Source organism: Dama dama, chromosome 31 (genome assembly GCF_033118175.1).
Source record: "Dama dama isolate Ldn47 chromosome 31, ASM3311817v1, whole genome shotgun sequence".
NCBI classification, from domain to species: Eukaryota; Metazoa; Chordata; class Mammalia; order Artiodactyla; family Cervidae; genus Dama; species Dama dama.
Window position 1 is genome coordinate 59,266,537 of NC_083711.1, and position 14,097 is coordinate 59,280,633.

At 44.9% G+C, this 14,097-nt stretch overlaps 1 protein-coding gene across 2 annotated transcripts in view; it reads left to right on the top strand.

Moving 5' to 3' along the window:
• C31H3orf52 (chromosome 31 C3orf52 homolog) overlaps positions 1 to 12,375 on the top strand; it is a 34,797-nt gene extending 22,422 nt beyond the window's left edge. Inside the window, exons 4-6 of one of the 2 annotated variants that reach the window (XM_061134273.1) lie at positions 4,459 to 4,529; positions 7,057 to 7,291; positions 10,972 to 12,375. In XM_061134273.1, the coding sequence (XP_060990256.1) occupies positions 4,459 to 4,529; positions 7,057 to 7,291; positions 10,972 to 10,986 (321 nt within the window). In that variant the 3' untranslated portion in view covers positions 10,987 to 12,375. The remainder of the gene's footprint in view (positions 1 to 4,458; positions 4,530 to 7,056; positions 7,292 to 10,971) is intronic. The other variant, XM_061134274.1, reaches the window with a different exon arrangement.
• The last annotated feature ends 1,722 nt before the right edge of the window (positions 12,376 to 14,097 follow it).

Consider the following 14,097-nt stretch of genomic DNA (forward strand, 5'->3'; position numbering starts at 1 on the left):
GCTGATAACTTTGCTTAAGCTAGCCTGGTAGCTACTCAGCGTCATAGCTCAGCTTACCTGCTCGATGCCAGAGTCAGCAGTGGCCCTTCTAATATTGCAGGGGACATATCCCTCTTCCTCTGGAAGATTTTTTTCTTTTTTTAACATTATTACTTAGAAAAAATTGAGATATAGTTCATACACAGTATTATATGTTTCAGGTGTATGACATAGTGATTCACAGTTTTTAAGATTACATTCCTCTTATAGTTGCTAAAGAATATAGGCCATATTCCCTGTGTTATATAATATATCCTTATCGCCTGTTTATTTTATGTATAGTAGTTTGTACTGCTTAACCCCCTGCCCACATCTTGCCCCGCCCCCTCCTCACTCTCCCCTGATAACCACTAGTTTGATCTCTGCATCTGTGAGTCTGTTTCTTTTTTGTTCTTGTTATATCTACTCATTTCTTTTACTTTTTAGATTCCGCATATAATTGATATCACACAGTATCTGTCATTCTCTGACTTATTTCACTTAGTACAATACCCTCCAAGACCATCCATGTTGTTGCGAATGGCAACATTTCATTCTTTTTCATGGCTGAGTAGTTTTCCATCGTCTGCGTATACCACTCTCCTTTGTCCATTCATCTGGTGATGGACTCTTAGGCTGCGCCCATATCTTGGCTATAGTAAGTAATTGTGTGTGTGTGTGTGTGTGTTCAGTTGTGTCCGACACTTTGTGACCCCATGGACTACAGCCCCTCAGGCTCCTCTGACCATGGAATTTTCCAAGCAAGAATACTGGAGTGGGTTGCTCTTTCTTTTTCCAGGAGATCTTCCCACCTAGGGATTGAACGCCTGTCTCCTGAGTCTCCTGCATTGGCAGGCGGATTCTTAACCATTGGACCACCTGGAAAGCTCCATTGTAAATAATGGAAACTGGTTTCTGATGAGCCACTGTGCCTGACTCTGGTGATCGGCTCACTGGGCTCAAAGCTCAGTTTGCACTCAGCCTCATTGGCACAGTTTGGGAAACACCAGAGCAAGGGGTGAGGAGCGCCTCTTTTCACTCTTATGATCCCAAAGTAGTGTGGTTGACAGCTCCTAAATATGTAAATATTTCCTAATCATAGTAGGTGATGCTGCCACACAAAAAAAATGTTAGAGTGGACACTGAAATTGATCAGTATACCATGCCATCTCTTAACATGAAATTTTAAAACTTTTTCTGAGTATCAATGTGCAAAACACAGTGCTTAGGACCCTAAGAATTAATGAAAGGAAGAATGAGAGGGAGGGAAAAAAGAAGGAAGGACAGACATAATTTCTGACAAAAGAAGCTCAATCTAAAAGGAAGAGAGGGATAACCAGGTGGGGTTTGCTATATGACGCAGGGCACTCAAAGCTGGTGCTCTCTGCCAACCTGGAGGGATAGGGTGGGGAGCGAGGCCGGTGGGGGCTTCAGAATGACCGGGACACATGTATACCTATGGCCAATTCATACTGATGTTTGGCAAAAACCATCACTATATTGTAAAGTAATTATCCTGCAATTAAAGTAAATTAAAAAATAAAAGGAAGAGAGGGATATTGTTGTTGTTATTATTGTTGTTGTTATTTTCAGCGCTTGAGAAAAAAATGCCCTCTCTAGCATCCTCATCTTCCTCCCTGTTCTGAGCAGTCCTGGGATTGCGCCAACCTCCAGGTTTTCTAAATGACTGTTGGCAACTTTCTCTGGGGCTCAGAAACTCTAAGATGGCCCAGTCATCTTCCCCGCAGAGTTCTTAACACTTTATGCTACTTTTGTCCTTGTTGTTCAGGAGACACTTTCCCCCTCGCTCCATCTGAACGGGTTGTGTGGTAAAACGTGAGGACACTGGGCTGCCTGTACATCTAGGACTAGATTCCTTACTAGCAGAGTGACCTCCCTGAAGGCCTAGAGTTTTTTTGTTTTTTTCCATCAGCACAAAGGGAACAGAGGGCAGAGATAGCAGTGCCTCTTCTGTCAGCTTCTGATGCAGGTGACAGCAGTAGTGGCCGGGTTGGAGGAAGTGCTCTAAACCCCTCTGCTCTACCTTGGGGAAATTTGATTGTCACCCGTGAGTGTAGTGGGAGCAAACAACGGATGCAGCCTCCTTGAGATTCTGCCGAGGGTGGGTGGGAGATGATGGGCAGGCTTTCCTCGGGGGTAGTTCTGCTGCTTGCTGCGGAATAAAGCAGTGAGGCGACAAGCCATGATGGGTGCAGCGGGGCATGCTGAGCTCAGCACAGAGGACCCATGGGGGTGAAGTTTCCAGAGCAACGTTGGGCTTGAGGCTTCAGGCCAGCAGGAGTGGGTCTAGCTACAGGCTTGCTTCCAGCCTCAGAGCTGGATTCATGCTGGGGGAGTACCCAGATTCCAGCACTGTCCTCCTGCCTGCTAAGAACAAGGCATTTAAACTTCAAAGTAATAATTTTAGAGAGATGCAATGTAAATGCGTTCAGCCACAAGTTCTGGGGTACTATAGGTTGGGGTTTACATCTCTGAAACATGATGGAAAGACTAATCAAAGAGTGGGAGAAGATATCTGTGACATCAAACCAACAGCTAGTATCCAGAGTGTAAAGCAGTTTGGGTAAGAAAATGCAACCCGAGAGAAAGAACACTGGCAGACAATTCAAAGCTGAGAAATTCCATAGTTAATAGACACCTGAAAAGACACTCAGCCTCACTAGAACACAATATGACAGTGTAAACACAATGAAAACTCATCAGATTGGCAACAATTGAAAAATCTGGTAACCTTAAATGCTGGCAAGGCTGTGGGCAATAGAGCACGTGTACATTGGTGGGAGGGGAGTGAAATGGAGTGCAATTCAGAAACAGTTAAGGTGGAGATGTGCTAACTCTTAGACCCAAGTCTCCTCTTGGTATATGACCCAGGGAATCTCTTACCTGTATGAGAAGAGAGGCCTAGGGATGTTCAAGCAGATCACCTCAGCATAGTTGTGGCAGGAGACAGTCGGAAACAAAGCATATGGCCCCCAGGAGGGGAGGGGAGAAGGTGGAGCTGTCATTTCACGGAATCTCTGCAGAGTTAGGAGTCAGACGGAGTGACCTCCATCTAGAAGTACATTGTGTTGTTGTTGTTTAGTCGCTCAGTTGTGTTCAGCTCTTTGCAACCCCACGGACTGCAGCACGCCGGGCTTCCCTGTCTTTCACTATCTCCTGGAGCTTGCTCAAACTCATGTCCATTGAGTCGGTGATGCCATCCAACCATCTCGTCTTGGGTCATCCCCTTCTCCTGCCTTCGATCTTTCCCAGCATCAGGGTCTTTTCTTTTTCAGTGAGTTGGCTTTTCAAATCAGGTGGCCAAAGTACTGGAGCTTCAGCTTTAGCATCAGTCCTGTCAATGAATATTCAGGGTTGGTTTCCTTTAGGATTGACTGGTTTGATCTCCATGCTCTCCAAGGGACCATTGTGGGTAAACTGCAAATGTGATTTTGAGTGAAAAAAATCAAATCAGAGAAGGTGTAGAATATGGTATGTTTTATTTGAATAAAAACATGCATTGAATTTATATATGTATTTCTAAAAAGATCAAGTTGTTGGGGACTTACCCGGCAGTTCAGTGGTTAAGACTCTACACTTCCATTGCAGGGGGCATGGGTTCTATTCCTGGCTGGAAAACTAAGATCCCGCATGCTGTGTGGAGCAGCCAAAAAAAAATTACATATAGTTATGATTACATAAGGGAGTGTTGCATCCATGAAAACATGCGTGGAAAAGATACACGACAGCTTCAGGGCAGTGGTTCGTAGTGGGCAGGGAGAGAGGAAGGTGGAATAGTGTGTGAAAATAACGTTAGCTGTGCTGTTTCTTCAGGTAAATGGCTCAGCTACATGTGGTAAAATGTGAAGGGGTGAAACCTGGGGAGTGGGAACACAGGTGTCCTTGTTTTTTATGGTTGCAACACTTGATGGCTAAAATAAGAACTTTGTATCATTGCAATTGTACCACTCATTTGGTTGCATTATCCAGAAACCACATGGCTGTGTCTCCTTGGAGTGAAGTTCCCGGGCAAGGAGAGAAGAGGCCTTTCTTTGTCTGGTGATGTGTGGGCCCCTGAGTCGCCTGTTCTGTCTTCCCAGCCCCTTAGAGATTCCCTCCTTCCCGTGGTGCTTGGGTCTTTGTGGGCTCAGGCTGTTGACCAGTCAGACCACATGTCACAGTGCAACGTGTAAGAGTTGCTGAAAATCCCAGCCTGATCACTTGGTCCTTACAAATGAGGTCCCTTTAAATGAGTGCCAACTTGAATTTAGGTTGGTGTGGGGCCCACCCCTTCATGTTTCTTCACCCAGAGCCTCTTGGTAAGTTCATTCCTCCCTAGGGTGGAATTTCCATCACCCAGGAGTAGTTTTGCTTGTCAGGTGATATGCAGTATGATCTGGCTGTCATGTGTGGTTGTTAACTTGCCCCTGTTTGTTTTAGGTGACACACGTGTACAGTGATTCACCAGCTCTGAACCGCTATTTCACTTCGGTTGAAGTCATGGACTTCAGGTAAGAATGTAGAGTATTACAGTCTCTCTCTGGAGGTTGACAGTCATCATGAGTTACCCAAAAGGACTTCCCTAACCCCAAAGCACAAAGTTCAGTTCAGTTTAGTCACTCAGTCGTGTCCGACTCCTTGCGACCCCATGAACCGCAGCACGCCAGGCCTCCCTGTCCATCACCAACTCCCAGAGTCCACCCAAACCCATGTCCATTGAGTCAGTGATGCCATCCAACCATCTCATACTCTGTCGTCCCCTTCTCTTCCTGCCCTCAATCTTTCTCAGCATCAGGGTCTTTTCAAATGAGTCAGTTCTTCACATCAGGTGGCCAAAGTATTGGAGTTTCAGCTTCAGCCTCAGTCCTTCCAATGAATTTTCAGGGCTGATGTCCTTTAGGATGGACTGGTTGGATGTCCTTGCAGTCCAAGGGACTCTCAAGAGTCTTCTCCAACACCACAGTTCAAAAGCATCAATTCTTCTGTGCTCAGCTTTCTTTATAGTCCAACTCTCACATCCATACATGACCACTGGAAGAACCATAGCCTTGGCTAGACGGACCTTTGTTGGCAAAGTAATGTTTCTGCTTTTTAATATGCTGTCTAGGTTGGTCATAGCTTTTCTTCCAAGGAGTAAGCGTTTTTTAATTTCATGGCTGCAGGTACCATCTGCAGTGATTTTGGAGCCCAGAAAAATAAAGTCAGCCACTGTTTCCGCATCTATTTGCCATGAAGTGATGGGACCAGATGCTATAATCTTAGTTTTCTGAATGCTGAGCTTTAGGCCAACTTTTTCACTCTCCTCTTTCACCTTCATCAAGAGGCTCTTTAGTTCTTCTTCACTTTCTGCCATAAGGGTGGTGCCATCTGCATATCTGAGGTTATTGATATTTGTCCCGACAATCTTGATTCCAGCCTGCGCTTCCTCCAGCCCAGCATTTCTCATGGTGTACTCTGCATATAAGTTAAATAAGCAGAGTGACAATATACAGCCTTGAAGTACTCCTTTTCCTATTTGGAACATGGACCACAGTCTTGTCTAACTCAATGAAGCTATGAACCATGCCGGGTAGGGCCATCCAAGATAGAAGGGTCATGGTGGAGAGGTCTGACAGAATGTGGTCCACTGGAGAAGGGAATGGCAAACCACTTCAGTATTCTTGCCTTGAGAACCCCATGAACAGCATGAAAAGGCAAAAAGATAGGACAGTGAAAGATGAACTCCCCAGGTTGGTAGGTGCCCAATATGCTACTGGAGATCAGTGGAGAAATAACTCCAGAAAGAATGAAGAGAAGGAGCCAAAGCAAAAGCAACACCCAGTTGTGAATGTGACCAGTGATGGAAGCAAGGTCTGATGCTGTAAAGAACAATATTCCGTAGGAACCTGGAATGTTAGGTGCATGAATCAAGGCAAGTTGGAAGTGGTCAAACAGGAGATGGCAAGAGTGAACATGGACATTTTAGGAATCAGTGAACTAAAATGGACAGGAATGGGTGAATTTAACTCAGATGATCATTATATCTACTACTGTGGGCAGGAATCCCTTAGAAGAAATGGAGTAGCATCAGAGTCAACAATAGAGTCCAAAATGCAGTCCTTGGATGCAGTCTCAAAAACGACAGAATGATCTCGGTTTGTTTGGGCTTTGTGATCTCTGGCCACAAGAGAGAGCTCTTTGCCAGTCGTTGGCAGGGACAGTGTTCTGATTCATTACTGGGACTGGCTTGACTGCAAAACTTACCCTTGGGTAAGAGTCTCAGATATGATCACTCTTAAATATTTTATTGCTACCTCTTAATCTAGGCCTTTAAAAAAAAAGGCTGGCCTTCTTGAACCAAAGGATAATTGTGAGAATTGTAAATGGGGAGGTAGCGTTTAACAAGCTGTGTAGACCATTGATCAGCTGAGGATAGCCGTATGATTATTTTTCTTTTAGAAGTAGGAGAATATGTTCTAGAAAGAGAAAAACCCTCTTTCCTAGGTTCCCTTACTGAGTGATGCAAAACCGTGGGAAGTAGAAACAGGACAGAAACCGTTGCTCACTTTGGGGACAAACCAGGGAGGTGAGATTTGCTGCTGGTACCCGGGGCCATCTGGGGAGTTTAGGATTGTGTATCCTGCCAATGGCAGGGAGCTTTGGGCCCTACATGGACCATTTTATAGATTAATCGATGAACTGGTTAAACTGGAGAGCTTTGACAAGCCCGTGGGAGAAGGGAGACCAGGGAGAAAAGGGCTGCCTTGGCCTGCCTCTGGGCAAAGTGTGGTATTAGGTAGCTCTTGGAGCCTCCCCTGCATGGGCTCTCACGGTGGGCTTCTCGGGGTTGGGTTTTAGGTGAAAGGAGGTTTGGATAACTGCAATTTTGTGTGATGAGTGCATTGACGAGGGCTCTTCTATGGTAGTACACTTTTTGCTTTTTTATACTGGGAGAACTTGTAGAACTCAAAAGATGTTTTTGCTAAAATCAGTTTCCTGAGTTGCAGTGTGATGCTGTTGATATGTTTATTGTCTCTGTTTGGTTTGCCTTTCTTTCAGTGGTGAAAATGCCACAATAATCTTCCACCTGCACTTCAGGATTCCTCCTGAAGATGGCAGTTTTATGAAGTATGTGATGAGTGAGGAGTTCGTGCTGGGCGTTTTGCAGCAGGATTTCCATGATCAGAACGTGGCTGGTTGTGAGACTCTGGGGCTTGATCCAGGATCCCTCTGCTCCTACAATAAGTTGAGCACGTCCGGAAGGCAGAGCTGTGACGGTAAACGGGGGAACCAGGTGGGGCAGAGAGCTTACTTTGATTTCTGAGCAGGTGATGCTCCATGTCCATGGAGGTCACCCAGTCCCTACCCTTTGTGAGCAGATAGAGAAGCTGGAAAAAAAAGTCATGGAAGCAAACTATAAAAATGAGGGTTGCTTCGTGTTTCCTTGCTGTGGTTCACCCGCACTCAAAGCTCCGAACCCCACATCACAGTATCATTAGATGCCTTCATGGAAACGCTGTGGTCGCACCGGAGAAGCAAGTACTGAAGAATTTGAAGTAAATGGTATATTAAATTGTTGAAAGATGGTTCAATCTGGAGAATATCCTTTTCTGTTGAAGGCCACTAGTCTAAGATATTAACAGAGGGATATAGAGAGGCAAGTTCGTCTCTTTCTTGGAAGATTATAAGCAAAGTGTGCATCGACGTTTAAAGCTAAGAATGGAATGAGGAAATGGACGTTATTTAAATAAGCATAGATGATACCCCACTTGTCAGAATCTGAGAACGCTGCACAAAACCTATCAGGAAGGAAGGTGGGAGTTGAGATGACCGCTAGCCTCTGAGCCCTCCTCCCTGTGGTCTGCACTGAGCGTCAGCCTAAGTTTCCATTCTTCTCGTTTTCCACTTCTGAGCGCTCCCTTGGATGGGTTTTGGATCTTGGTTAGTCCGTAATACTAATGATTTTGGATGGTTCCTTATCCACAATCCATCAGAAACAATCTGTACATCAGCAGTGGGAAATACTAGTTGAATGAATGAAAAAGGCAGTCACGAAGGAGGTGTGGTGAGCAGCAGGCATGGGGCCAGCTGCCAGGGGTCAGAAGAGTGGAACAGGTTATAGAGCGCACACATCCCCACGCAGTGTTTACTGAAGAGGTGTTTACTGTGATGGCGCTTGGTTCTTGGGGACGAGAGGTGGGAGTGGACTCACCTTGGCCTGGGAGGGCAGAGATTTATATAAAGCAGTTCTTAAGGCATTCTTTCCCCAAATGAATAAAAGGAATGACATTCAGAGGGCCGACGTTTAGCTCACTGGGAAAGTCACATAGTGAATAGTTTCCTCACTGAGCATCTGAACAGATGGAGTGTCTATGGGCCAGACCAGTAACATTGTGTGGAGTGAAAAGGTTCTGCCTCCTCCACAGGAATTCTAAAAAGAAAGAAGGAAAGACAGAAAGGAGGGAGAGAAGCGGGGAGGAAGGAAGGACCCTCCAGCCCCATGCTGTGTACAGCGGAAGGAGAGAAGAGGCCCTCCGGCCTGCTGTGTGGTGACGGCCTTGACTCTCTGAGCCTCCTCTCCAGAACTGTGGTCCCAGCTCTTCCCAAACGGAGATGAGGGATGAGGAGGAGGGTGAGAAAGAGTTGAGAGGATTATGAAGCTGGGAAGTCCACACACAGCATGACAAACAGCAGGTTGCTTGTGAGGCCTGAAAGACCTGGGGCTGAGCCTCAGATTCGGCGTGGCCCCCAGGGTGCAGCCATGAGCAGCGCCCTTTGTGCTTCTCAGGAGACCGCACTCTTCTCTCGGGCGTTTCTCCTGGGGGGCGGTCTCTCCATGACCCCACACCCTCTTTGCAGAGCCTGGACAGGGTTTGATATTTTCAGGAGTGTGAGTATCAGTTTCCTCTCAAATGGAAGGGAAGACAGTGACCATTTGGAAAGCAAGAAAGGACGAAGAGAGTCTAGAGGGCAGGGAGGCAGCGGGAGGGGCAACTCAGGGCAAAGTCCAGAGGGATTGAGGAGGGGCCCCCAGGAGGGACCAGCAAGGCCTGGGGCTTCTGAGGCCAGCTCGCGTGTTCCCAGGCACTGTGGGCTTGGCAGGGCAGCCCCTTCTGTGATGAGCTAGGCAGCTGGTTTCCCACAAAGACAGTGTTCTAATTCTTCAAATAGCAAAGCTTCTTTTTTTTTTGGCCATTAAAAAAAATTATTGAAGTATAGTCAGTTTACAATGTTGTGCTAATTTCTGCTGTATAGCAAAGTGATTTAGTAATACCGATATCTCTCTATCTATTAAAGAATCGGACATGGCTGAGCGACTAAGCACAGCACATATCTATCTATTTATATGTATATATTCTTTTTCAGATTCTTTTCCATTGTGGTTTATCATAGGGTATTGAATAGAGTTCCCTGTGCTATATCGTAGGACCTTGATCTTTATCCATTCTGTGTTTTATAGTTTGTATCCACTAACCCCAAACTCCTGATCCATCACTCCACCCCCATTTCTCCCCCTTGGCAGCCACAAGTCTGTTCTACAAAGGGCAGTGGTTTTTAAAATCGTTTGGTTCAGATGCCTCTTAGAGAATTTGCAGACAGCCGTGTAATTTCTCCCTGGAAAAAAATGCACATACTCTTCCCCCTGGACAGAATTTTACAATTTCAGGGATTCCAAGCATTCCCTGGAGCCAGTCTGCAGGTACGTGGAATTTCCAACGTGTCTGCTAGAGAGCCTGAACCTTAAATTAGCTTGTAATTTGGATCCCTAAGGGATTGTTTGTGTATTTCTCTTTCTCTAATTGGGGAATATGATTGCTTGACCTAACTGCAGGCATTTTGATGCCTTCTACAAAGAAAAACTTCCTTTAATATTATAGTCATAAGGGAATTTTTAAATTTATATTTTTTTGCAGTGTTAATTGAGATATAATTGACAAGACAGTGTAAGTTTAAGGGGTACAGAATAGTGACTCAACCCATATATTTTGAAATGATTGCCATAATAAGTGTAGTTAACATCCATCACCATTACCATGTAAGTTACAAAACTATTTTTCCCCTTGTGAGAACTTGTTCCCAGGACTGATTTATCTTATAATAGGAAGTTTCTGTTTTTTGACCACCTTCATTCAATTCCTCCTCCTCCACCCCTTGCTTGTGGCAACCACCAATCTGATCTCTTTCTTTATGAGTTTGGAGATTCTACATAAAAGTGAGATCATGCAGTATTTGTCTTTCTCTCTCTGACTTATTTCACTTAGCATAATGTCCTCAGGGTTAAGTGAATTTTTTTTGGTGATGGGTTGCTCCCTCCCCATCCCCCCATTCCTTGAGCTTCTTCACCTAGTGGAGGGTAGGGTCCCAAGATAAGGAGGGGAAATCTGTTTTACAACGTAAAACAGCTGTGTGACTTATTTTGAACCTTGTGAGCTATTCTGGACGTGGGGTAGTTATTTCATACTGTTCCCTGACCTGTGAAGGAGTCACCCAGCAGACTGGGCTCCCCGCGTCTTGTCCTCAGTCATTGCCCAAGTGCCTCGGCCCCAGGCCAGCTATGCACCATTTCTCTCATTAGAGTTTCTCACTGTGTATTGTGCTTATATTAAAAAAATGAAAATTTAGAAATATTTTTACAATTAGACTATGGAAAAAGACTGACTGTTAAAATGTCCTCTGCATCCAAAAGTCCTCATCAAAATGTTATTTATCATGAATTATGCCAAAGTAAATAAGCAAACAATGTGTTATTTCCTTTTGAAAGGAATTCAGGAGTTGTGAACATGTGTGTGTGTGTGTGTGTGTGTGTGTGTGTGTGTATCTTACCTGGAGAGTAAACCTCCTCTGTTAAGAGTTTACAAATATTCCAATTTTACATTGGAGTTCATAATCAAGTAAAATAAAATAAAAACATAGATGTTTAAAATAATTATGCCTTTTTTTAAACTGTGACTTTCGTTTGTATTTCCTTTTCAGAATTATGAAGGTTGATCTATGTCTGACAGCAGCACTCTGCTGAACTCTGGGATGCCGAGAGTTCATTCCACTTTACAGAAGAGACCCTGAGAATTAACAAAGAAGGACTCAGTGACTGGAGGCGTGGAGGCGGTCCTTTCTCTCCAGCTTCTGCAGTCACAGAGTCTGGTTCGGTGTCTAACTAAGCAGTACTCCAGCGGTGCCCCAGCTGGGTCTAGAGATGGTGGGGTGATGGGGCGGCTGGCAGATCTGCAGGGGCAGTTCCCTCCACCCACAATGGACACTTTCTTTTTAGGGCAAGGGGTTCTTTCAGGCAGGATCCCACCAACCTGGGCTAGAGGAGAGACAACAGGGAGAAGCCAAGCGAGGGGGAGTTCAGCCAGTCGCTCTCCTCCCTCCCAAACCTACGTTTGATCTACCTCCAGACAAGGCTGTGGGGAAAAGGCATGCACTTTGTCAAAGGTAATTAACACTGTTCATGTCTACTTCCAAGATGCGTAGACTTGCCACATATCAGGAAACCAGCCTTGGCACATCACCCAATGTTATTGCGTTATGTAGCACTACAGAAATGAAATGTTTCTTAATTATTTCCCTGCATAATTACTGTGACTCCTGAACACCTCTTTCAAAGACATGGGTCCCTGTGAATTTTGAACACATGACTCTTCATTTTGGATTGTTTGTCCATTTATATTTTCATCAGCTTCCATCAGACAGTCATTAAGACTGCTTACCGTCTGCTGGAGGTAGTTCATGTTGACTTTTTGTTGTCTGGGTTCCCTAGCCTTCCTGTAGGACTCAGTGTCTTCAAGCACTGATTATGTATCTTATTGAAGATGATTGTGAAATAGGAAGAACCACTCTCAGAACTAAACTGCTGGAAGTTTAATGCCAGATCCTTTGGCAGGTGAGGATTGGAGGGAACAAGAGGGACTGTTTTGGTCGCCTACAGACATAGAATTACCTGTCAAGAGGGTCTTGTTAGGAAAATGACGTTGCTGGAAATTTTCCAGGAGAGTTCTGTGGTCATGTAATGAGAGGTTCATAGCCTCAGGATCTCAACTGACCCTGGTGGATGATGTGTGTGTGTGGGGAGGCAGCTGTGTGTGGGGATGTGTCAGAGTGTGCATCTCAGGCTAGATTTGTTGAGCTCTTTATGACCCAGGACTCTGGATAATGTGAATGTACTTTGTTATTTAACTGGAAGATATGTTTATTGTAACTCATTGTCTCATTTTTGAGCATAGTTCCTCAAACTAGTGAAACAGGTGAATTTCCCTTCTTCCTCTTTATATTTTATGTGTCAAACCTAAGCCTTCATGTTTGTACTTTTAAGAAAATAATGAAGAACTTCTTTGGAGAGGAGTTAAAATATTGACAATAAATTATTTTTGCTTCCGCTTTGCTGTGTTAATGTTTGCTCTGTAGGCATTGACTCTCCAGGGCCTGGGTTTGGCCTGGTGTGTCCTTGCAGTAACTGGTGTTGGAAGCGACCTTTTCATGAGGGCAGCTTCCCCTTCTGAGTGAATAAGATTGAACCTGCCTGGGCTGGGTCCTCCTCTCCTTGTTCCTGTTGCAGAGGGGCTGTCTCTTCTCTCCACTTCCCTTGGGGCCCCGTGGGCATGACCAGGTGTCTGAAGAGCCTGGGGCTGGAAGGAAGGGCTGGTTCCTGTCTGGAGGCAGGACTGGGTTTGGTTCTGATCTTTGCTTCTCTGTTGGAAACCACCAATATCTTAGCACCTTGCCTCAGGTTTTGACCACTTGAAAGTCATAGGGAGGATTTTCTATTGGCTTGACCCTTCTGCCCAAATGGTGTGGAAAGAAATGAACTTTGTGATTCAAGCATTTTGAGGTGTTTGGGGGAGAAATGGCATTTATATACTGTTATGCTACCGGAGATGGATTGATTGGCCACGACACATCTTCATGATGAGCATACCACATGGTGCATAAGAAGGTTCCAACAAATATCTGTGGTGTAACAGCATTTTTTTTGCCTGTGAGGCCTGTGAGATCCTAGTTCCCAGACCAAGAATGGAACCCAGGCATTGGACAGCCAGGGAATTCCCAAGTGAACTATTTTGGGGGTGCCTCTCTGTGCGGTCTGCAGGAAGTTTTCTGACAGGGATCGAACCTGTGCCCTCTTCTGTGGAAGCATGGACTCCTAGTCACTGGACCACTGGGAAATCTCTCACTGAAGGACTTGAGAAGAAAACCTGGGAGTCACTTAAGTACAGACAGAAAGTATACACCAGATCAGAGGAACACGCCCTCTTCCCATCTCCAACGAAAATTCCAGCTATGTCCCATTCTTTTCTGCCTTTCAATTTAACTTAGTTTTGCAGATTTTTTTTTAATGATGTGAGTTGCAGAAGGCTACAGAATATACTAATGAAGATGAAAATGATAATAAGGAAAAAAACTGCTGGTCTTATTAGCGAGTCAGGCTCTGCACAGATGAAATGGGAAACAGTGGGAAAAACAAGATGTTAAAGATAAACAGTAGGACTGTGTGATGGTCAGAGAAAAGGGTGAAAAGTCTAGGTTAACTGGAGGAGGCTTTACTATCAAGTAGGACTGGAGCTGAACTTTAAAGCAATGGTGGGATTTGAGTAGACAGATTTTCTTTCTTTCTTTTTAAACATTTGTGTCTTAGGATGAGACACATGTTTTCTTCTTTTCCCTTTAGATCTGGACTCTTTGCCTTATTCAAAGTCTGATTAGTGCTTCAAGAAATGGGAGAAGTCTCCCTTTCAGCTCCCATTGTTGTTTCATTGTTTTAAAATAAGCTTATTCACACAATTACTGCATTGCCAGAAGCAACTTTTCCTTTATAATCAGAGGTCATTATCCTCTTAGCATCAGAAGGCAGTTCTCTCATATTATAGTAGGAAACCAATGTAAAGAAAGGTGGAAGGACCAGCCCAGAATCCCACAGTTGTGGGGAGCAAAGTCCAGCCTAGTGGGAAACACATGATCAGTGGCCTCCAACTGGTGGACCCCCCAGGGTCATGCTCAGGTCAGGCTTGGCTACATTCTGGAAACTCATGAAGAGCACAGGAGGAGGGAAGGGGATGGATTGTGAGGTGGGTTATCAGACTGTGCAAGACTCTGGGGTTGTCA